This window comes from Amblyraja radiata, chromosome 6 (genome assembly GCF_010909765.2).
Source record: "Amblyraja radiata isolate CabotCenter1 chromosome 6, sAmbRad1.1.pri, whole genome shotgun sequence".
NCBI classification, from domain to species: Eukaryota; Metazoa; Chordata; class Chondrichthyes; order Rajiformes; family Rajidae; genus Amblyraja; species Amblyraja radiata.
Window position 1 is genome coordinate 100499972 of NC_045961.1, and position 24743 is coordinate 100524714.

General features: G+C 46.8%; 1 protein-coding gene across 7 annotated transcripts in view; it reads right to left on the reverse strand.

The window, feature by feature from the left end:
* Nucleotides 1–11388: 11388 nt before the first annotated feature.
* The window catches only part of LOC116974647 (CD99 antigen-like protein 2), a 51163-nt gene continuing 37808 nt past the window's right edge, over nt 11389–24743 (reverse strand). For 4 of the 7 annotated variants that reach the window (XM_033023343.1, XM_033023349.1, XM_033023345.1 and 1 more), the window contains 4 exons: nt 19346–19420; nt 17373–17474; nt 16760–16813; nt 14979–15393 (listed from right to left, as the gene is read on the reverse strand). In XM_033023343.1, the coding sequence (XP_032879234.1) occupies nt 16773–16813; nt 17373–17474; nt 19346–19420 (218 nt within the window). In that variant the 3' untranslated portion in view covers nt 14979–15393; nt 16760–16772. Of the gene's footprint in view, nt 11602–14978; nt 15394–16759; nt 16814–17372; nt 17475–19345; nt 19421–24743 lie in introns of those variants that run through there. The other 3 variants (XM_033023344.1, XM_033023348.1, XM_033023347.1) reach the window with 3 other exon arrangements.

Consider the following 24743-nt stretch of genomic DNA (forward strand, 5'->3'; position numbering starts at 1 on the left):
AGGGCCCGCAGCGGACCCTCTGGAAAATGCGCCTCCCCCGAACATCGCCAGCACGTCAGAACAAAATCTTCAGGAAAATGAAGAAACAGAATCGCCAATAACCATGGAGGTAGGTGGGTCTGGTCCCTCCCAGCATATAGAGAATAAGGGTGCTTTATTAACAGGGGGGAGATTACACTTGTTTAAAGAAGCATGGGGAATGGTCACGAGTGACAAGTATATACTCAACAACATTACAGGATATAAAATACAATTCATGTCAGAAAAAACGCCGCCAGTTCAACAATGGCCCCAAAGGGTATTTCTCCCTCCGTCAAAAAGAAACGTGAGGGACAAGCTGAACTGGTGAGACTTATCACAAAGGGGGTCATCGAAAAGACCAAACATGAACCTTTGGAATTTGTATCGAATATATTCACTAAAACCAAAAAAGATGGTGTCTGTCGCATCATCATTGACTTAACATCACTAAACAAATTTGTTAAGTATATACATTTCAAAATGGAGACATATGTTACTGCCAAACAACTGAATTCCAAAGGACACTTCATGGCAAGCATTTATCTTAAAGATGCTTACTATCTAGTACCCATATACAAGGATCATCGCAGATACTTAAAATTTATCTGGATGGTACAAAGCATTGCCCTATGGGCGAACTTTAGCCCAAGATTATTCACCAAAATATTGAACCCAGCCATAGCAATACTAAGAAAACAAAAACATATTGTCATGGCATATCTGGAGAATATTCTCATAGTAGGGAAAACGATGGAATTGGCTGTGGCAGCAGTATCAGCTACAAAACAGCTCCTCGAAACTCTGGGGTTCGTCCTACATCCAGATAAATCTAAGTTGAAGCCATCCACTATCATGGACTACCTGGGCTTCACAATTAACTCAGTCCATATGACTGTTACCTTGCCAAAGGCAAAAATGGTTGAATTAGCACAATCATGCAACAAATTAATGGTCAACGAGCGACCAACTATTCGACAAGTAGCAAGAGTAATTGGGGAAATGGTAGCAGCATTTCCGGCTACACAATTCGGACCTTTGCACTATCAAAAAATTTACAGAGAGCAAAGGTACGGGCAATAAAACGACATACAGGTCACTATGATCGTGTCATGAACTTACCCACTGAAGCAATATCAGAGCTACAGTGGTGGGCAGAAAACGTTTGGCATAGTTTCAGCCCTATCTTTATCACTAACTCTACTTTAGTTATTCAAACAGATGTCAGTGCTCAAGGCTGGGGAGCGACTAACTCCATATCCAGCACAAGTGGTAGATGGACTAAACTAGAGTCATCATTACTACTTACACTGGGCATTAACTATGTAGAGATGTTGGGCGCCTTTTATGGTTTAAAAGCATATTTATCTAATATGCAGCACTTGCATTTTCGGTTACAAATTGATAAATACTACGGTGATGGCTTATATTAACCATATGGGTGGCATAAAATCATTATCATGCGACAAATTGGTCAACATGATTTGGCAATGGTATGTCGAAAGACATAGTTGGCTATCAGCTACTTACCTACCAGGTAAGCTAAACACCCATGCCATGAGAAAATTAAACGCCTGGGTTGCAAGTTTGAACAGACCTTACCTGGAACTGGGATTGTCCAAACAAACCATCACCACCATGTCGGCATCCCTTCGAACATCCACCAAGAGGCAGTACTTAACCAGCATCAAAAAAGGGAGAAGTACTGCCAGGAAACATGGACAACATACGCAACAGCTACAGCCACCAACATACTGGAGTTCCTGGCCATCTACACCACGATGTAGGGATCAGCTACAGTGCCATCAACACAGCGCAGAGTGCTCTTTCTGCTTATCTCAAACCAGCGGCAGGACAACAGGCGATGGGATCCCATCCACTGGTGGTAAAACTGATGAAGGGCATTTACAATATCAAGCCCTAAGCCCAGGTATACCCATATTTGGGATATCAGTGTGGTCCTGACATATCTCAGGGAATGGCCACCAGCCAGATCCCCCGGCCTCGAGCAAGCTACACTAAAGACGCTCATGTTGATGGCACTTGTATCCGCTCAGAGGGTCCAGTCACTACACCTATTGCGACTGGACAACATGATCACAGCTCCAGACCAGATCTGTCGTTATCCAGCGACTGGTCAAACAGAGCAGACCAGGAACACCTAATCCAGTCGTGGCTTACCCACCAGAACCACGGTTATGTGCCATGACCCACCTACTATCCTATATAGACACAACCAGAATATTCGAGGGAGATGAAAAGCCTTGTGGGTCAGTCACAAAAACCTTATGGTGGGGTACGAGCCAAACCATTGCGAGATGGCTCAAGCAGGTGCTAGAAACTGCTGGGATAAACACTAACATGTACAAATTTTATTCCACCAGGGCAGCATCCATGTCGATGGCTAAAGAATGGACATGCCTATAGACCACATCCTGGCTACAGCAGGATGGTGGGAAGGGAAAAGACCGTTCAGAAATTTTATAATAAGCCGTTGGCAAAACCTGGTTTATTTGCAGTAAAGATTTACGAACTGCAAATATTTAATTTAAGCCCAGGGGAGCAACTTAATTCTTTGTTGTTATTGTTTAAAAAATACCATTGTGTTTTTCTACAAATAGACTCATTGGTTCATTACGATAACACTTCCTCCCTCAAGAACTTCGGCAGTGAGTGAAATGAAACTGTTACACGTTTTGAAATCACAGAGCTTTGAAATCTTCACGTAGTCACTCACGTGACTCCGATGTAAAATAGTAAGATTAAACGAGAATTTACCAGTTTGAGGTTTGATCTGTATTTTATGAGGAGTTACGATGAGGGATTACGTGCCCTCCGCTCCCACCCTCATTATATGGATCAAACTAATAAATTGATGTCTCCTTATCTTTACTATGTTTACTTCAAATAACTGTGTCTATCTGTGATTCCACACCGCTGCTTGGAAGTATGCCGCGCCTGCGCACTGAGCGGGTTCTTCACGTAATCCCTCATCGTAACTCCTCATAAAATACAGATCAAACCTCAAACTGGTAAGTTCTCGTTTAATCTTACTATTTTCAATCTTTACCAAGCCAATTAACCTGCAAACCTGTACGTCTTTGCAGTGTGGACGATAGCCCAGGCAGGTCACGGGGAGAACGCACAAACTCTGCACAGGCAGCACCCGTAGACAGGATCGAACCCGGGTCTCCGGCGCTGAAAGGCAGCAACTCTACCGCTGCACCACTGTGCTACCCAAGTTCCCTGGTGTATCTTCGAACTTGGCAAGATATTCAGTAATAATAGCAGCGCATGCAATCCATCTTGAAATTTGGTCTAATGCAGTAAACCCTCACGATAACAGGCCTATATAACGGATATTGGTGATCGCGGGCCGATCTATTCCTCTCATGACTTTGCACATCTCCATAAGGTCACTCTCTCCCTCTCCCTATAGCTCAGACCCTTTAGCTCTGGCAACATAAAGAGCTTATGCGGTGTCAATTCAAATTGGTGTTGCATTCCGGCGTCTTTTCAAAAAAATGAAAGTGATAATTCTGCAGCTGTTTTCCTCTCTCCCTGCTCGTTTGTGGCTCTGAGCAGGAATTCCTTTACTCCCAAGATAGACGCAAAATGCTGGAGTAACTCAGCCGGGACAGGCAGCATCCCGGGAGAGAAGGTATGGGTGACCTTTCGGGTCGAGTCCATTCTTCAGACTGAGAGTCAGGGGAGAGGGCGACACAGAGATATGAAGGGCAAGGTGTGAAAACGAGGGATCGAAGGGGACGATGTCAAGGTAAATGTGGAATGGTGCATTGTTGGCTGAGGGGAAGGTGACAACGAGGTATACAATCAGTAATATTTAATCAGGAGGACAATGAAACTAGGAGAACTAGATTCAAGATTCAAGTGAGTTTATTGTCATGTGTGCCTGATAGTAGCAATGTTACAAAATTTTGAGATTTAAAAAAGTCTGTAATTTATCCCATCAGATAAAGCATAAAAATAAGTTTAATTTGACACCTAATTCACTTTCATATCTCAAGTATTTAAAAAGTTATGGCCATTTTCATACTCGGAAATTAGCATCTTGTTCCCTATTGATTTTCTATGGACATAACAAAAAAGCTGTGATCGTGAACAGTCAAAAGCCCATAACCTTCTTAAAAATTAAGAGAACTGAATGAAATTTTCAGTTATCGTAGATTGAACCATTCTGAAACAAATATAAAATAATCTTACTTGGATGACCTGAAATTAAAGCATATAATTAGCTAGTTACCCAAGTGTAGCTAATTTCAAACTTCAATTACTAGATCTAAACATCTATCCATTTCTTAATAAATGATTAACATTTTTAAATAGCCTAAGTGTCCAAATAATATTCATAAATAATTCACAATAAAACATGATTTTTAAATCTCATTTACATTAATTTATAGGCCAAATGGAAGGAATTTAGTGTTTAATTGCTGTAAATTAAAGTCCATTTTAAATCAGCTTTCTAGTGGGATCCTGTGAACGCGCTGGTTTAGAATGTTCACATTGCGCTAGATTTGTACCCTTAAATGCCCAGAAAAATACTGCGGGATATAATGGGCCCAAAATGAGCTTCTCGCAATATTAAACTTTGTATAAAGGGATCTTAAGAAGCCCTTTTTAATGTAAAAATAAGCAGCCTACCTTCTATGGTTTGCTCTATGCGACCCTGACAGCTGCCGGTGGTCGCGGGTTTGGAGATTGATTTTTAAACTACTATAACTATTATACGAGGCCTTTAAAACTAATAATAGCTTTTGCGACGGGGTCTTTCAGCGATTTTTCGTTAATAATTAACTAGGCTGAACATCTTCGATTTGAACAGCCTAGAGAAAATCGCGTTTTAAACCCGCCCCCCTATAAACGGCGTCAAAATCGCGCACACCCGCAGCGACAGATTTTCAGCGACGCTTCAGGTAGGCTTTGCAACATACCTACAGATAGGACAATGAAATTCTTGCTTTGCTTCAGCACAACAGAACATAGTAGGCATTGACTACAAAACAGATCAGTGTGTCCATATACCATTATATAAATATATACACACATGAATAAATAAACTGATAAAGTGCAAATAAACAGATAATGGGCTATTAATGTTCAGAGTTTTGTCCGAGCCGAGTTTAATAGCCTGATGGCTGTGGGGAAGTAGCTATTCCTAGGATGGGGGACAGAGGGAGGGAGAGGGAAAGCAAGGGGTTACTTGAAGTTAGAGAAGTCAATGTTCATTGTTCATTGTTCAATGTTCATTGACTTCTAGGGTGTAAGCTGCCCAAGCGAAAAATGAGGTGTTGTTCCTCCAATTTGCGTTGGGCCTCACTCTGACAGTGGAGGAGGCCCAGGACAGAAAGGTCAGTGTGGGAATGGGAGGGGGAAGTTAAGGTGTTTAGCCACCGGGAGGTCGGGGTATGAGAACATGAGTGAGTTAGCATCCCTTGCGTGCGCAGGGGTTGGGTGTGAGGACGCACACCTCCAGGTTCAGGGTTTAGCTCTTGGGTTTAAGCTACTGGATCCAGTGGAGAGCGGGCGGCTGGTGATAACTCAGTGGGAATTCTCAGCGGGGAAAGGGGGTCGTCATGGCAACCCATCTGTCCTGCAGTAAATAAACACAGATTGGCCTTTTAAATAACTTTAAAGTCAATTAAAGAGTGTTCCCGAATCATAATGGTATACTGCTTGAATCGGCCTATAGAAATGGGAAAATCGATTAACTCTTTCCAACATAGAGTTGAGTTGAATTGGGTTGGGTTGGGTTGATTATCATGTCTGCCGAGGTACAGTGAAAAGCTTTTGTTGCATGCTAACCAGTCAGCGGAGAGACAATACATGATTACAATCGAGCCATTCATCTTGTGCAGATACATGATAAGAGAATAATGTTTAATGCAAGACAAAGTCCCATCAAAGATTGTTCCCAATGTTGGGGAAGTCCAGAACAAGGGGTCACAGTTTAAGGATAAAGGGGAAATCTTTTAGGACCGAGATGAGGAAAACTTTTTTTACACAGAGAGTGGTGAATCTGTGGAATTCTCTGCCGCAGAAGGTAGTTGAGGCCAGTTCATTGACTATATTTAAGGGTGAGTGCGATGTGGCCCTTGTGGCTAAAGGGATCAGGGGGTATGGAGGGAAGGCAGGTACAGGATACTGAGTTGGATGATCAGCCATGATCATATTGAATGGCGGTGCAGGCTCGAAGGGCCGAATGGCCTACTCCTGCACCTATTTTCTATGCTTCTATGTTTCTAAGATAATCCGATGGTCTCCAATGAGGTAGATAGTAGCCCAGGACCACTCTCTAGTTGTTGTTAGGATGGTTCAGTTGCCTGATAATAGTTGGGACAAAACTGTCTCATAATCTGGAGGTGTGCGTTTTCACACTCCCGCACCTCGTGCCCGATGGGAGAGGGGAGAAGAGGGAGTGACCAGGGTGAGACCTATCCTTGATTATGCTGCTGGCCTTGCCGAGGCAGCGTGAGGTGTAGATGGGGGTCAATGGAAGGGAGATGAGTTTGCGTGATGGTCTGGGTAGCGTCCACAACTCTGCAATTTCTTGCGGTCTTGGATGGAGCTGTTCACTAGTGTAACCAGAGCACACCATATTTGTTTTCTCTTATTAAATGAGGTGGATGGAGAGACAGCTCCCAGCGATAGGGCAGTGTTTTGCCATGGGAATACTTTTGTTACAACCTCACAAGCCAGAGGGAAAGAACATGCATTTCTATATCAGATGCGCCACAATGCTGAGAACTATATTCAATCCTCTGCATATTTCCCTTTGCACTAGTTCAGTGTAGTTTATTGTCACGTGTACCGAGGTGCAGGGAAAAGTTTTTGTTGCGTGCTGGGCTTGTACACTCTGGAGTTTAGAAGGATGAGAGGGAATCTTATTGAAACATATAACATTATTAAGGGTTTGAACACGCTAGAGGCAGGAAACATGTTCCCGATGCTGGGGGAGTCCAGAACCAGGGGCCACACACAGTTTAGGAATAAGGGGTAAGCTATTTAGAACGGAGATGAGGAAACACTTTTTCTCACAGAGAGTGGTGAGTCTGTGGAATTCTCTGCGTGATCTAGGTGATCAGAGGGCAGTGGAAGCCGGTTCTCTGGATACTTTCAAGAGAGAGCTAGATAGGGCTCTTAAAGATGACAGATGGCACAATGGGCTAAGTGTTCGGCTGGCAACCGGAAGGTAGCCGGTTCGAATCCCGCTTGGAGTGCATACTGTCGTTGTGTCCTTGGGCAAGACACTTCACCCACCTTTGCCTGTGTGTGAATGTGTGTGAGTGATTGGTGGTGGTCGGAGGGGCCATAGACGCAGATTGGCAGCCATGCTTCCGTCAGTCTGCCCCAGGGCAGCTGTGGCTATAGAAGTAGCTTACCACCACCGAGTGTGACTGAGGAGTGAATGAATAATGCGATGTAAAGCGCCTTGAGTATTAGAAAGGCGCTATATAAATCCCATCCATTATTAAAGATAGCGGAGTCAGGGGATATGGGGAGAAGGCAGGAATGGGGTACTGATTGGGGATGATCAGCCATGATCACATTGAATGGCAGTGCTGACTCAAAGGGCCGAATGGCCAACTCCTGCACCTATTGTCCATTGTCTAAATATTCTTTTAAAATCTGAAGTCAGATAGAATCAACACATTGAGGAAGGAAGTCGTGTTCTGTAGAGCAAACTGTGTTGGCAGAAAGAAGCCAGATTTAACGCCTAAACCCAGGGTGACATTAGCAATGGAGTGTGGTAGATGCTTCAGCTTGCCTTGGCTGGGAAAGGATGAGTAATAATGAGAGACACAAATGCCGGAGTAACTCAGCGGGACAGGCAGCATCTAGATAGCGAGATAGATAGATAGATTCTTGATTAGCATGGGAGTCAGGGGTTATGGGGAGAAGGCAGGAGAATGGGGTTAGATAGATCAGCCTTGATTGAATGGCGGAGTAGACTTGATAGGCCGAATGGCCCAAATGCTTATGTCCTTATGATCTCCGGATAGAAGGAATGGGTGATTTTTCGGGTCGAGACCCTTCTTCAGACTTTGTGTTGTGTCCAGCATTGTGTGTCTTATCTTCAGTGTAAACCAGCATGTTCATAAGTGGCAGGAGCAGAGTTAGGCCATTCGGCCCATCAAGTCTACTCCACCATTCAATCATGGCTGCCTATCTCTCCCTCCTAGCCCCATTCTCCTGCCTTCTCCCCATAACCCCTGACTCCCGTACTAAAGAAGGATCCATCTATCTTTGCCTTAAATCTGCAGTTCCCTCCTGCTCAATAAATGATCCCTCGGGCCTTGTCCTGCTATTGGACTCGTAAAGTGCACAAATGCCTGTCAGATGACGACAGAATCCAGATGTGCTCTTCCCACGGCAACATAGGATCCAGATGTGCTGTTCCCACGGCAACATGGATGTGGACGCCCAACGGGATGGAATGCCAGATGTTGTCTGGCACTTGAGATTCGAACTTCACGACGAGTATGTTGCCAGGACTTGAGGGCCTGAACTATAGGAAGAGCAATTGATGTGGCACTGTGGCAGAGTTGCTGCCTTACAGCGCCAGAGACCCGCGTTCGATCCTGACTACGGGTGTTGTCTGTACGGAGTTTGTACGTTCTCCCTGTAAGCGCGTGGATTTTCTCTGGGTGCTCCGGTTTCCTCCCACACGTGCAAGGGTTTCGGCCCGAAACATCGCCTATTTCCTTCACTCCATAGATGCTGCCGCACCTGCTGAGTTTCTCCAGCATTTTTGTCCACCTACAGGTTTATAGGTTAATTGGCTTCGGTAAAATTACAAATTGTTCATGGTGTGTAGGATGCTTCTAGTATACGGGGTGATCGCTGGTCGGTGTGGACTCGATGGGCCGAAGGACCTGTTTCTGCAATGTATCTCTAAAGTCTGAAGCCTGAGGATTTTTTATGGGGATGTTGCCTGGACTTGAAGGACTGAGGGGTTGGGCAGGTGAGGATAGTGCTCTTTGGGGAGCAGGAGACTGAGGAGTGATATTACTGAGGTGTATAAGATCATGAATAGGTTAAGGTAGAGACACAGAATGTTTTTTTCTAGAGTTGGGGCATGAAGGACCAGAGGACATAAGTTTAAGGTGAGAGAGGAGAGATTTAACATGCACCGAGGGTCCCCCTCCCTCTCTCGACAGTCCCCCCTCCCTCTCCACCTCAAATTGACTGGTATCATTGTTGTTAAATATTTCCACGATTATATGAAGTGACCATGAGAGACTGAAGTATCACAGGAATGATGCACAGGGAAGGGTGGTACCATTGAATTCCTCGAGTGAATTATCACCAAGGAATGGGAAAAAGAAAATTTAGCCAAGTTCACAGTTTGGTTCCTGAACTACAATGGAACGAGGCCACCAAACGACTCAACAATGATTTAATTCAATGTTACTTTAAAAGTTTATTGTCACATATGCCAAGCAATAGAAACAAAGTGTTGCAGGTGCTGGTCCATACCCAACAGGCCAAAAAGTGCTGGAGTAACTCAGCGGGACAGGCAGCATCTCCGGAGAGAGACACAAAATGCTGGAGTAACTCAGCGGGACAGGCAGCATCTCTGGAGAGAGACACAAAATGCTGGAGTAACTCAGCGGGACAGGCAGCATCTCCGGAGAGAGACACAAAATGCTGGAGTAACTCAGCGGGACAGGCAGCATCTCTGGAGAGAAGGAATTGGTGATGTTTCGGGTCGAGACCCTTCTTCAGATTGGTTAGGGATAAGGGAAGTGAGAGATACAGACGATGACGTAGAGAGATAAAGAACAATGAATGAAAGATATGCAAAAAAGTAACGATGAGAAAGGAAACAGGCCATTGGTAGCTGTTTGTAGCGTGAATACGAAAAGCTAGTGCGACTTGGGTGGGGGAGGGATAGAGAGAGAGAGGGAATGCCGGGGCTACCTGAAGTTAGAGAAATCAATATTCATACCACTGGGGTGTAAGCTGCCAAAGCGAAATATGATAACATAGATAGGTGATCTGGATTCAGCCCCTGTAGTCAGGATCAAACCTAGATCTCTGGCGCTGTGAGGCAGCATCTCTACTCCTGCGCCACAGTGCCGCCTGTTAATAATAGTTCACACATTAATAACACCAAATAGTATCCAGAAGCCCCGATTCCAGATCTGGAGACTTAATTTGGAATTGGATCACGTCTTCTGGGAAATTTAAATTCCAATATGAAATAAATCTGGAATTCAAAAAAAATTAATGCTTTCTGGTGGTGACTCTGAGACACCAGACTGACGTGAAATATACAAGAAGGAACTGCAGATGCTGGAAAATCGAAGGTAGACAAAATTGCCGGAGAAACTCAGCGGGTGCAGCAGCATCTATGGAGCGAAGGAAATAGGCAACGTTTCGGGTAAAACCATAAAATATATCTGGTTCATTGCCAAGAAGGAAAACGGTGAGGCGAGGGTAGTGCTGAAGATGTCCTGGTTGTGTTGCTCCTGGTTGGGCCTGGCCAAGCTGGCCATCCACGAGTCACGGCGCCAGGTGGAAGAAGCATTTATTAAGCATCCACTGCTAGATTCAAAACCAGGGCATTGAACTCTGACCTCATTGATCAGTCAATATGACGTTGACTGATTGAAAGATGCAGCATGGAATCAGGCCCCTTTGGCCCATCGAGTCCATGCCGTCCATCGATCACCCACTCACACCAGCTCATTTGTTATCCCACTTCCCGTCCACTCCCTACACACTCGGGGCTATTTTTAAGAGGCCAATTCTCCCGCAAACCCTTTGTACGTCTTTGGGAGGTACACAAAAAAGCTGGAGAAACTCAGCGGGTGCAGCAGCATCTATGGAGCGAAGGAAATAGGGAACGTTTCGGGCCGAAACCCTTCTTCAGACTGATCGGGGGTGGGGGGGGGGGGCGGGGACAAGAAAGGAAAAAGGAGGAGGAGCCCGAAGGCTGGGGGATGGGAGGAGACAGCAGGGGGACTGAGGAAGGGGAGGAGACAGCAAGGACTAACAAAATTGGGAGAATTCGATGTTCATGCCCCCAGGATGCAGACTCCCCAAGCGGAATACGAGGTGCTGTTCCTCCAATTTCCGGTGCTGCTCGCTGTGGCCATGGAGGAGACCCAGGACGGAGAGGTCGGAGACGGAGTGGGAGGGGGAGTTGAAGTGCTGAGCCACCGGGAGTTGGGAGCAAACCGGAGCACCTGGAGGAAACCCACGCGGTCACAGGGGGATCCTGCAAACTCCACACAGACAGCACCCAAGGTCAGGATCCTGCAGCTGCGCGACAGTGGCTCTACCAGCTGGGCCACTGTGCCGCCCCACGTAGCACAGAAGACAATTGACAGCGATGAAAACCAAGAATTCAAAACTGCTTTATTTTGTAGAGTCGTAAGCTGTCCATGTGCAGTACCTTAATTCAGACAATCTACCATATTCCCATAGCAAGTGCCACCAAGTGTAAGATGGTTGTCATTCGCATCAATTATAAAAGGCCATGAATAAATATTGGAACGGTCTTCTTACGCCTTCAAACATCGGTGCCCGCCACTGCACTGCACCAGTTTTGTCCTGTAGTGTAAATCATCAAATAATGCAAACACTAATTCACACACCCAAAGTTCGCCCGCACCAGAGGACATTTAATTGTGCAATACGATAAAACCCGGCAATAAAACTCTCGTGATTTGAAGTACTTGTGGCCCCATAGCAGAAGCGTCCACGTCGCGGGAGCTGGAAGCTGGAAGTATCCCGAGCTAATTCTGCTACCACCATCATCTATTGCAGGGGTCGGCAACCTGTGGCCCCCGGGCCGAATCCGGCCCGTAACCCAAATTCATCCGGCCCGCAGACTTCCATCTCCGGTACCTGGAATGTTTCAGAAAGAACTGCAGATGCTGGGAAAATCGATGGTGGAAAAAAATGCTGGAGTGAGTTTCTCCAGCATTTATTTCTACCTCCGGTAGCTGGAAGGTGATTTGACTGTACTGCATCCTGCGCAAAGCCGCCGGCACGGCCAAACCGTGCACCTTCTGTGTCTGGGCATCGCTGTCGGGATCGGGGTTGTCCGTAGGCCGGGGACGAGCGAGTGTGAGTGAGTATTTGAGCTCAGTGCTCCGGGTGGCGTCCTCGAAGGGGCGGGATCCATGTGTACACGTGATAGATGTGGCCCGCCATCCGCTCACAGACATGCGTCCTGGCCCCTATGCAGAACAGGGTTGCCCACCCCTGATCTATTGCGACAAGTGATGGCTCCCACTGATTGTCGCCGGATGTTTGCGCCCTTTTCAGGACGGACGATGACAGCGAGGTCAACATTTGAAACATGGAAGATGGACACGAATGAAGAAGAAGTACTTGCGATACAAGTTATTCAATTCAACGTCGGGAGGGGTCTAGAAGGGACGTTAAAACAGTACTAGGTAAAGACCACGCAGATTCCATAATTTCTGTCCAATCTCCTCTCCTTCTAAAGGTAAGACTCCAAATGCTGGAGTAGCTCAATGGGTCTGGCAGCATCTCTGGAGAAAAGGAACGGGTGACATTCCGGATTGGAACCCTTCTTCAGACCTGGAACGGTCACCAATTCCTTTTCTCCAGAGATGCTACCTGACTCGCTGAGTTACTCCAGCATTTTCATAAGTGATAGAAGCAGAATAAGGCCATTCGGCCCATTGAGTCTACTAAGCCATTCAATCACGGCTGATCTATCTTTCTTTAGTTTAGTTTAGTTTCATTTAGAGATACGGCACGGAAACAGGTGTTTAAGGAGGAACTGCAGATGCTGGAAAATCGAAGGTAGACAAAAGTGTTGGAGAAACTCAGCGGGTGCAGCAGCATCTATGGAGCGAAGGACATAGGCGACGTTTCGGGCCGAAATCGGGCGGGAATAGGAAGAAAGTGGGGTGCCCGTCGGAAACCCAACCAATCACAGGGGAGCCTGTGCAAACTCCACACAGGCAGCATTGGAGTTCAGGACCTCAGTTATAGGACTGACTACATCAACACTGTACCGAGGGAAAGGTTCCACGACATCAAGTGCGTTGAGGTGAGATTCGAACTCACACTTCAGGTTATCCATCATTGAGAGTCAAAGAGTCATACAGCATGGAAACAGGCCCTTCGGCCCAACTCTCCCATGCCGACCAACATGTCCCATCTACACTAGCCCCACCTGCCTGTGTTTGGCCCACATCCCTCTGAATCTGTCCTATCCATCCACACATCTAAATGTTCTTAAACCTTGCAATAGTCCCTGCCTCTGTTCCAGATGAACTCCTGTGTACACATAGATACATAGACAATGGGTGCAGGAGTAGGCCATTTGGCCCTTCGAGCCAACACCACCATTCAATGTGATCATGGCTGATCATCCACAATCAGTACCCCGTTCCTGCCTTCTCCCCCTATCCCTTGACTCCGCTAGCCCTAAGAGCTCTACCTAACTCCCTTTTGAATGCATCCAGTGAATTGGCCTCCACTGCCTTCTGAGACAGAGAATTGTACAAATTCACAACTCTCTGGGTGAAAAAGTCTTTCCTCATTTAGTTTAGTATAGAGATACAGCAGGGAAACAGGCCCTTCGGCCCACCGGGTCCACTCCGACAACGGCGATCCACACACATTAACACTATCCCACACCCACTCGGGACAATTTATACATTAACCAAGCCAATTAGCCTACAAGCCTGTACGTCTTTGGAGTGTGGGAGGAAACCGAAGATCTCGGAGAAAACCCACGCAGGTCACAGGGAGAACGTATAGACTCCGTACAGACAGCACCCGTAGTCGGGGTCGAACCCGGGTCTCCGGCGCTGCATTCGCTGTAAGGCAGTAACTCTACTGCTGCACCACCATGACCACCTATGATGTGCTTGCCTTCATCGGTCAGTATAAGAGTCAGGAAGTCGTGTTACAGCTTTATACAACTTTGGTCGGGCCACATTTGGAGTATTATGTGAGGTTTCTGATTACCCCATTACAGGAAGGATGTTTTGAGGTTTTGGTGAAGGTACAGAGGAGGTTTACCGGAATACTGTTATCAGGCCAATACCTTTATCAGGCCAATTAATCAAGCCAAATTAACCTACAAACCTGTATGGCTTTGGGATGTGGGAGGAAACCACAGATCTCAGAGAAAACCCGCGCAGGTCATCTTCATTCTAAAAGGCCTTATTCTTATATAAGTGTCCCCTGGTTCTGGACTCCCCCAACATCAGGAACATGTTTCCTGCATCTAGCGTATGTTGAAAGGCATTTACAGGTGTGACTAACAACATTCTGAAAAAATATATAAATCCATCCACTTTTTTTTTTTAAAAGCATTCAAGTTACAAATATACATTTTTAAAGAAAAACATATAAATGCTACATCCCAGAAGTTTACCCAAGATCAATAAACCGCTGGTACAAGTATGTGAACGGTTCCACAGTGGCGCCCATAGAAAACCCACCAGGAATGAGCAGGTTTACCTACGGTAAGCGTTTGTCGGCACTGGGCCTGTACTCGCTGGAGTTCAGAAGAATGAAGGGGGACCTCATTAGAACGAACACAATAGTGAAAGGCTTGGATAGAGTGGATGTGGAGAGGATGTTTCCACTAGTGGGAGAGTCTAGGACCAGAGGAGCCTCAGAATTAAAGGACATTCTTTTTGGAAGGAGATGAGGAGAAATGTATTTAGTCTGTCATCTTCCGTGGTGTATGTGTGGAATTCTTTGCAGTGGAGGCCAAGTCAGTTGATATTTTTAACGCAGAGATAAATAGATTCTTGATTTGTAGAGGTTATGGGGAGAAGGCAAAGGGTTAGGAGGGAGAGATAGATCAGCCATGATTGAAAGGCGTAGACTTGATGGGCTGAATGGCCTAATTCCACTCCTATCCCTTATGACCTTATGACCAGTCCACATGTTAATTACATTTCATCAACATTTCATCAATGCATAACCAATAATGTTCAACCAAGATGTATCGCACTCCTTGTGCTACAAATTTAACATTGACGAAGGATTTCCAAGAACTCATCGATATTTACACTTGTCTCAGGAGGACAGTACCAGTGAAATCTCAATTCAGTAGTGCACCGAAGCAAAAGTTCTGGCAATTAAACCACGAGTTGACGTTTTAAATAGACGTCAAGAAACACAAAATTACACCCCATCATAAATAAGCCAGGTGTCCAAAACCAGCAAAGATGAAAAAAAAAAACCAAACAAAATCACATCTGAATTACAGTGAACATATCGGAAAACTGAAGCTGAACCCAAGAAATCTGACGTTAGACCACAGCCATGTGTATCCTGTCTCCGATGAACAGTTTGTTCCTTCCAACAGGTGCGTTGATTGAAGATTTGGGTGGATGAATGCTAGGATTAAGAATACGCCACGGACAAGTAGGTTAGTTTGACTTGTGTAGCTCTGGGCAACAGTACACATCACAACAGAGTTATCGAGTCGTACAGTGTGGAAACACGCCCCATCAGTCCAACCTGCCCACACCGACCAACATGTCCCATCATGATTGGTAAGGGTGTCAGAGGTTCTGGGGAGAAGACAGGAGAATGTGGTTAGGAGGGAGAGATAGATCAGCCATGATTGAATGGCGGAGTAGACTTGATGGGCCGAATGGCCTAATTCTACTCCTATCAGTTATGATCTATGCCTGTCCCACCTGCCTGCATTTGGCCCAGATCCCTCCAAGCCAGCACTATCCATATACCTGTCGAATTGCTTCATAAACGTTGCGATAGTCTCTGTCTCAACTACCTCCTCCGGCAGGTTGTTCCATACACCCACCACCCTTTGCATGAAAATGTCACCCCTCAGATTGCTATAAATGTTTCCCCCTTATGCCTTATGAGGGGGGAAACCAGACACCCAAAGTGAAACCCATCTTTAGTATTTAGTTTTAGAGATACAGTGCAGAAACAGGCCCTTCGGCCCACTGAGTCCGTGCCGACCAGCGATCCCCCTGTACACTGGCTCTATCCTACACTCTAGGGATGATTTTACAATGTTATCGAAGCCAATTCACCCACAAAGCTGTACGTATTTGGATTGTGGGAGGAAATCAGAGATTCCAGAGAAAAGCCACGCGGGTCACGGGGAGAGCGTGCAAACTCCGTACAGACAGCACTCTAGTCAGGGTCGAACCAGGTTCTCTAGCACTGTAAAGGGCCTGTCCCACGAGCATGCGACTGCATGCGGCAAGCGCAACCAAACCGGAAGTGGGAGCCGCGCGGAGGTAGAGTGATCCCTTATGGGTTGACATGAAGTTCGAGCGAAGTCCGCGGGAAGTTCGCGCTAGACGTACGACGTCAAGATGCTGCGTACGGCGTGAAGACGGTGCGTATGGCGTCGAGGCGGTGTGTACGGCCTCAATGCGGCTGCGGGCCGGCGCAGAATTTTTGAACACGGTCAGTTTTTCGGAGCCCCGCGCGATGTCGGGACCATCTCCGCACAACTCCATACGGCTCCGGCGATCGAAGTGGGACCGGCCCCGCGAGGCCGTACGGCTCAAGCGACCACGTTAGGTCGCGCTTGCCGCATGCAGTCGCATGCTCGTGGGACAGGCCCTTTAGGCAGTAACTCTATTGCAGCGCCACCGTGCCACCCTGGTGGCAGGGAGAACGTGAACAATAATAAACTTGAACCTAAACCATTTCCATCCCTCTCATTATTTATTCCAAACAGATAGTTGGTGACAGAGAAAAGCAATAAAACTGTACATACCCTGAATATCTTCTCACTGCTCCTCTGGCGTGTTATACAGATCTTTCAACATTTCTAATAACACAAACAGAAATATATAATAAGTAAGGCAAGACAGTAGACACAAGAAGGTCTACAAAATGCTGGAGTAACTCAGCGGGACAGGCAGCATCTCTGGAGAGAAGGAATGGGTGACGTTTCGGGTCAAGACCCTTCTTCAGACTGAGGGCTCGGCTGGGATTTGAACCCGGGACCTCTCGCACCCCAAGCAAAAATCATACCCCTACACCAACGAGCCATTGTGTTTACAATTAACACAATTTCCAATTAACAGAAGCCGATTAGCCTACTAACCTGTACGTCTTTGGAATGTGAGAGGAAACCGGAGCACCCGGAGGAAATCCACGTGGTCACGGGGAGGGGGGGACGAACGTGGGTACGTACAAACTCCATAGAGACAGCACCCATAGTCAGGTTCAAACCTGGGTCTCACGCGCTGTGAGGCAGCAACTCTACCGCTGCGCCACCGTGCCTCCCCAGTCACCCCCAGACCCGTTCTCGCCCCCAGACCCTTCTCTCTCCCCCAGTCTCCAACCACCAAGTGGACCTCTATAAACAGGCCAAACACCCTCACCCATCAACTTGAAGCAAATCTTCTGAAAATGCTCTGATGTGCCTCCTAGTAGGGTCATCAGAAAGTCGCTGATCTGATCACTCGTGCCAGCAGGTTCCTGACCTGGAAGGATTTTAAAACAAGCCAACTTACCTTTAAGCAATTATAAAAATATATTTCAATTTAGTCCCGTTCATTATTGTCACGTGTACCGAGGTGCAGTGAAAACAGTAGTTATGTGCTAACCAGTCAGCGGAAAGACAACACATGATTACAATCGAGCCATCGTACAGATACACGATAAAATGTATAACATTTAGTGCAAGATAAAGTCTAGTAAAGTCCGATTAAAGGTCGTCCGATTATAAATTGGTCTAAAACTATCTTAAAAAATGCAAAACAAAATATGCTGTACAAACATTAATTGTAATAAAAACACGATCGAGGGTTCTAAAGGGGCTGTCCCACTTGGTGATTTTTTCGGCAACTGTCGGCATCATTGACCGACGTATCAGGTCACCGAAAAGGTCGCGGCGTGACTGACGTATTTTTTGTAGCCGCTGGATTTTGAAATGATCAAAATCTTTCGGCGACCCTCATACGTCAGTCGTTGACCCCGAAAAAAATCGCCGAGTGGGACAGGCCCTTAAATGTGCAACTGATAGAAATAATTATCAAAATACTATCTACACTTCTTGTCGATGTCTAAAGTATTTTGATTTCCTGGCACCCGTGGATTCAGAGTCCTTCTGGGTTACTTGTTTGGCCGCACCAGCAGAGGTCACGGTTCCCGCGAGGGACAAGCACCCGTAGTCAGGATGGGACCCGGGTCTCCGGCGCTGGTAGGCAGCAACTCTACCGCTGCACCACCGTGCTCTAGGTGAAACTAAATCTAAATTTAAGATCTAAATGAAAGGAAGATGGCTCATCAACAAGTGGTGTTTACAAGGCTGTCAGATAGACATATGGAAACGCAGGCAAAGAACGGAAGTGGATCAAGTGCAGGCGGTGGAGATTCGTTTGGCTTCATGTTCGTCACCTACATAGAGGGTGGAGGGGCAGTTCCTGTACTTGTACTGTTCAAAGTTAATCAGAGCGAGCTCTTTCATTTATCCGGATGGCCTCATTTGAGAACTTCACGGCTGGTAATTAGGCAGCGATGTTGCTCACGAAATAAGCGGAATTAAGTACACTGCAACACCTGTTATACTTGTGTAAGTCAATGCTTAAAAAAAGATCAAAGTGCAGTTGACGGATATGCCTGAAAGAAAGATTACTGCAGAGATAATGGGAAATAAGATGGGTGAAGGGGACTCTCTTGGGGACCAGCAATGACCTGATTTAGTTTAGTTTGGAGATGCAGCGCGGAAACAAGCCCTTAGGCCCACCGAGTCCGCGCCGACCAGCGATCCCCGCACATTGCCTGACACACACAAGGGACAATTTGCATTTATACCAAGCCAATTAACCTACAAACCTGCACGTCTTTGGAGTGTGGGAGGAAACAGAAGATCTCGGGGGAAACCCACGCAGGTCACGGGGAGAACGTGCAAACTCCGTACAGACGGCAGCCGTGGTCAGGATCGAACCTGGGTCTCTGGCGCTGAAAGGCAGCAACTCTACAGCTGTGCCACCATGCCGCCCTTTGGCCCGTATCACTCACAACCTGTGGTCTTATATGTATAAGAAAAGCACGAATAGACTACATGGTTCCTTATTCCCCTGTCCCACTTAGGAAACCTGAACGGAAACCTCTGGAGACTTTGCGCCCCACCCAAGGTTTCCGTGCGGTTCCCGGAGGTTGCAGGTGGTTTCCGGAGGTTGCAGGTGGTGGAAGCAGGTAGGGAGACTGACAAAAACCTCCGGGAACCGCACGGAAACCTTGGGTGGGGGGGCAAAGTCTCCAGAGGTTTCCGTTCAGGTTTCCTAAGTGGGACAGGGGCATTAGAAAGTTACTTGCATGTACATAAAAAGGTACCGGTATAAAGGTTTACCTTTCGAGCCGGTCTTATCAGGTTTATAGTCACCATTCACCACATGCAGAAGGTCTGAGTCGTCAAAATCTCCACCTGCGGCATTAAAAGGAAGAAGCTAAAATGAGAATAAATGAAGATACCTAATCTTAAAATCACGCCCTAAGTCGTACTTTGGTTTGAACTGTTGGTGGGTCACCATTATCTTTGATTATTAAGTATCCTACACAATCAGCAGTAAGCTTAGGATCAGAGTGGAAAATGAGAAACATTCATATCCAGTCTCCGGAAAATGTTCACACAAGGAGATTGGATTACAATTATACGCACTTCCACAGAAACCACAAAGTCAGAAGGTTTGTACAACTGGCAATCCATACCTCAAGGACTCAGTCTATGTTATCCCACTTTCTTGTCCACTCCCTACATATTAGGGGCAATTTTACCCAGGCCAGTTAACCTACAAGAGGGCTGTGAATCTGTGGAATTCTCTGCCACGGAAGGCAGTGGAGGCCAACTCACAGGGTGTTTTCAAGAGAGAGTTAGATAAAGCTCTAAGGGCTAACGGAGTCAAGGGATATGGGGAGAAAGCAGGAACAGGGTACTGATTTTGGATGATCAGCCATGATCATATTGATGGGCAGTGCTGGCTCGAAGGGCCAAATGGCCGGCTCCTGCACTTATATTCTATATTTCTGCAAACTCACATGTCTACGAGTTGTGGGAGGAAACCAGACCAACTGGAGGGAGTCCATCCGGTCACAGGGAGAACGTACAAACTTCACACAGGTATCAACCGAGGGCAAGCTTTTCCCTTTGAGAATAGGGAAGATTCAAACAAGAGGACATGACTTCAGAATTAAGGGACAGAAGTTTAGGGGTAACATGAGGGGGAACTTCTTTACTCAGAGAGTGGTAGCTGTGTGGAATGAGCTTCCAGTGGAAGTGGTGGAGGCAGGTTCGTTGGTATCATTTAAAAATAAATTGGATAGGCATATGGATGAGAAGGGAATGGAGGGTTATGGTATGAGTGCAGGCAGGTGGGACTAAGGGAAAAAAGTTGTTCGGCACGGACTTGTAGGGCCGAGATGGCCTGTTTCCATGCTGTTATATGGTTATATGGTTATATGGTAGGATCGAACTTGGGTCTCCAGAGCTGTAAGGCAGCATATCGACAGCCCCCTGCACCAAATCTATATTATTACTACAACTCTCATCTTATCCTCTTGCGGTATGCGGTGTTTTTAAATTTGCGCAAAAAAACTATCCTATTCCACGAGGTTTTTCGCCGCCTTACTCACCGTTCTCCTCTGCTCCAAGCGCACCAAGTTTTGTTCCGATCGGTGAAAGTTTACAAAAGTTATGAAGGTTTAAAAACCGTGAGATCAGCAGATTTGTCTTCTCGCCTGTCAGTCAGCATGAAGGTGACGCCCCTTCTGGCACCCGCTGTCAATCACCGGGGCGGGGAGTATAAAGCCCCAGAGGCCGGGCATGAGTTAGTCAGCCTGGAAGCCCTGATACCCGCAAGCTGTGAGTGAGAGTCGAGTCCAGAAGCCGTGAGTGAGTGAACTGTGAGTCCAGAAGCTGTGAGTGAGAGTCGATTCCAGAAGCCGTGAGTGAGTGAACTGTGAGTCCAGAAGCTGTGAGTGAGTGAACTGTGAGTCCAGAAGCCGTGAGTGAGTGAACTGTGAGTCCAGAAGCCGTGAGTGAGTGAACTGTGAGTCCGTAAGCCATGATTCAGTGAACTGTGAGACCAGATGGTCCGGTGGGCGGAGGTGGCCCAGAGCGTGGAGCCTGCCTGATTGCTGCAAACATGATATCCTGGGGAAGTGAGGAGTGAGAGTGGGGGTGATTGAGGTAGCCGGGCGCTGGCGGGGCTCACCACCCCTGGCTACAGAACTCTCCCTCCGGCCCCCACCCAAAGCCTCCCCATCGCCAGCTGCAGGACTAGCCCAATAATCCATTCGGCCCACAATGTCCATACTAGCCCTCTGGAAGCCAGTCCCTTCGGCCCACAACAGGCATACTAGCCCTCCAGAAACCCCCCCCCCCCCCACCCCACTGGCCACCGTCTGAAGCCGTCTCCTTCCCCAGGTTGCAAGACGCTCCCCCCACTGGCCCTCGACAGCCCCCGCCTGAAGCCGCCCCCCTTCCCCCGGCTGCAGAACGCAACAAGTTTTCCCACGCACGATGGAACAATTGTTTGCTGAGTATCCGTGCACCATCATTGTTGATGACACTCACGTCTATGGACGCGACCTGGCTTAACATGACGCTAATCTGAAGAAAGTACTAGACCATGCTAAAGACATTCAGCTCAAACTCAATCCCCTGAAGTCCAAGTTTCGAGTCCCGGAAGTTACATACGTCGGACATGTTTTCGCAAGTGATGGTCTCAGACCAGACCCGTCTCAAAACTGCAGCTATCAACGAGATGCCGGTTCCTACTGACGTTGCGAGTCTACAAAGGTTCCTTGGAATGGTCAACTACCTGGGGAAATTTATTCCCAACCTCAGCGACATATCTGCCCCCCTGCGGGAACTGACACACAAAAGACGCTGCATGGTTCTGGTATCTGCAGCACCAGAGAGCCTTCGACACTCTCAAGTTGCAGCTGGATAGCGCACCTAATCTCGCAGACTTCGCTTTGGAGTTACCAGTAACGCTCACCTGCGATGCGTCCCTCTACGGACTCGGCGCTGCTTACCTGCAAACCACTGCCGACGGCCATTGTAAGCCTGTTTCTTAAACCTCTCGTACACTAACTGACACAGAACAACTTTACGCCCAGATAAAAAAAGAATTGTTCGCAGTGGTTTTTGCCTGCACAAAATTCAAGGACTTTATCTGATCTGATCCTCCTAGTCTGAGGAAAGACATTCTTGCCATAGAGGGAGTACAGAGAAGGTTCACCAGACTGATTCCTGGGATGTCAGGACTTTCATATGAAGAAAGACTGGATAGACTCGGCTTGTACTCGCTAGAATTTAGAAGATTGAGGGGGGATCTTATAGAAACTTACAAAATTCTTAAGGGGTTGGACAGGCTAGATGCAGGAAGATTGTTCCCGATGTTGGGGGAAGTCCAGAACAAGGCGTCACAGTTTAAGGATAAGGGGGAAATCTTTTAGGACCGAGATGAGAAAAACATATTTCACACAGAGAGTGGTGAATCTGATTGATTGATTATTGATTGATTATACCTTTAATAATCCTTTACAGGAAATTACAGTGCCACGACAGCTTCAAGACAGACATAACACCACAGAATCTCTGGAATTCTCTGCCACAGAAGGTAGTTGAGGCCAGTTCATTGGCTATATTTAAGAGGGAGTTAGATGTGGCCCTTGTGGCTAAAGGGATCAGGGGGTATGGAGAGAAGACAGGTACAGGATACTGAGTTGGATGATCAGCCATGATCATATTGAATGGCGGTGCAGGCTCGAAGGGCCGAATGGCCTACTCCTGCACCTATTTTCTATGTTTCTATGTTTCTATGAACTGGTGTTACAGGACGGGATTCTAGTTAAGGGACACAAGGCAGTGGTCCCAGCTGTCCTCCAGGAGATGTAGATTGGTTATTTCCTACCAGCCAATGGTAGTGCTCGTTAGTAGTTGCTCCGCCCAACTTGCGTTTTATATTAGCAAGGGTTTGCCTGCCCCATTCAGTACGAGTAGCTGCTACGAACTGTAATGTCCTGCAGACTGATTCTGTAAAGGGCCTGTCCCACTTGCATGCGATTGCGTGCGTTTGGCGCCAACAAACGGAAGCGGAGTTCATGCGAAGTATGCCCTAAGTACACGCTAAGTTCGTGTGTGACGTCGTTTGCGTCATGCTTACCAATCAGCTGGGCAGGAGGCGGGCCGGCTGAATTTGGGCGTCACACGGCGTCGGGCGGTGACTTCATCACGCAACGCCACGCAGTAATATCATCGTGCAACGCCACACGTTAGGCGTACGCCGTTAAGACGCTGCGTACGCCATCAAGAGGCTGCATACGACATCAAGACGCTGCGTACGACCGCAATGCGCCTCCGTGCCGACAGGCTGTTGGCGAGTGAAGATTTCGGACACTGCCAGAATTTCGGAGCCCCGCGCGATGTCGCGATCGGCCCTGCACAACTCCGCGCTTCTAAGTGGGACCGGCCCCGCGCGGCCATACGGTGCCCGTACGCCTCAAGCGACCACGAGGTTGCGTAATTTGCGAGCCAAGGTCGCATGAGTGGGACAGGCCCTTAAGTACATTTAATAAACATGTGTTGCATCCTGATATGTGTTTGACTCCACTCATTACAGTTATTAAATGGCATGAATTAATAAGGGTTAATCTACAAACGGGTCCCACTTAGTCTAGTTATTGTTCTTCGTTCCACAATGCGGTCACGATATTATTCATATAAAATACAGCACCATATAACAATTACAGCACGGAAACAGGCCATCTCGGCCCTACAAGTCCGCGCCGAACAATTTTTTTCCCTTAGTCCCACCTGCCTGCACTCATACCATAACCCTCCATTCCCTTCTCATCCATATGCCTATCCAATTTATTCTTAAATGATACCAACGAACCTGCCGCCACCACTTCCACTGGAAGCTCATTCCACACCGCTACCGCTCTCTGAGTAAAGAAGTTCCCCCTCATGTTACCCCTAAACTTCTGTCCCTTAATTCTGAAGTCATGTCCTCTTGTTTGAATCTTCCGTATTCTCAAAGGGAAAAGCTTGATCACATCAACTCTGTCTATCCCTCTCATCATTTTAAAGACCTCTATCAAGTCCCCCCTTAACCTTCTGCGCTCCAGAGAATAAAGACCTAACTTATTCAACCTATCTCTGTAACTTAGTTGTTGAAACCCAGGCAACATTCTAGTAAATCTCCTCTGTACTCTCTCTATTTTGTTGACATCCTTCCTATAATTGGGCGACCAAAATTGTACACCATACTCCAGATTTGGTCTCACCAATGCCTTGTACAATTTTAACATTACATCCCAGCTTCTATACTCAATGCTCTGATTTATAAAGGCTAGCATACCAAAAGCTTTCCTTACCACCCTATCTATATGAGATTCCACCTTCAAGGAACTATGCACGGTTATTCCCAGATCCCTCTGTTCAACTGTATTCTTCAATTCCCTACCATTTATCATGTACGTCCTATTTTGATTTGTCCTGCCAAGGTGTAACACCTCACATTTATCAGCATTAAACTCCATCTGCCATCTTTCAGCCCATTTTTCCAAATGGCCTAAATCACTCTGTAGACTTTGGAAATCCTCTTCATTATCCACAACACCCCCTATCTTGGTATCATCTGCATACTTAATAATCCAATTTACCACCCCTTCATCCAGATCATTGATGTACATGACAAACAACAAAGGACCCAACACAGATCCCTGAGGCACCCCACTAG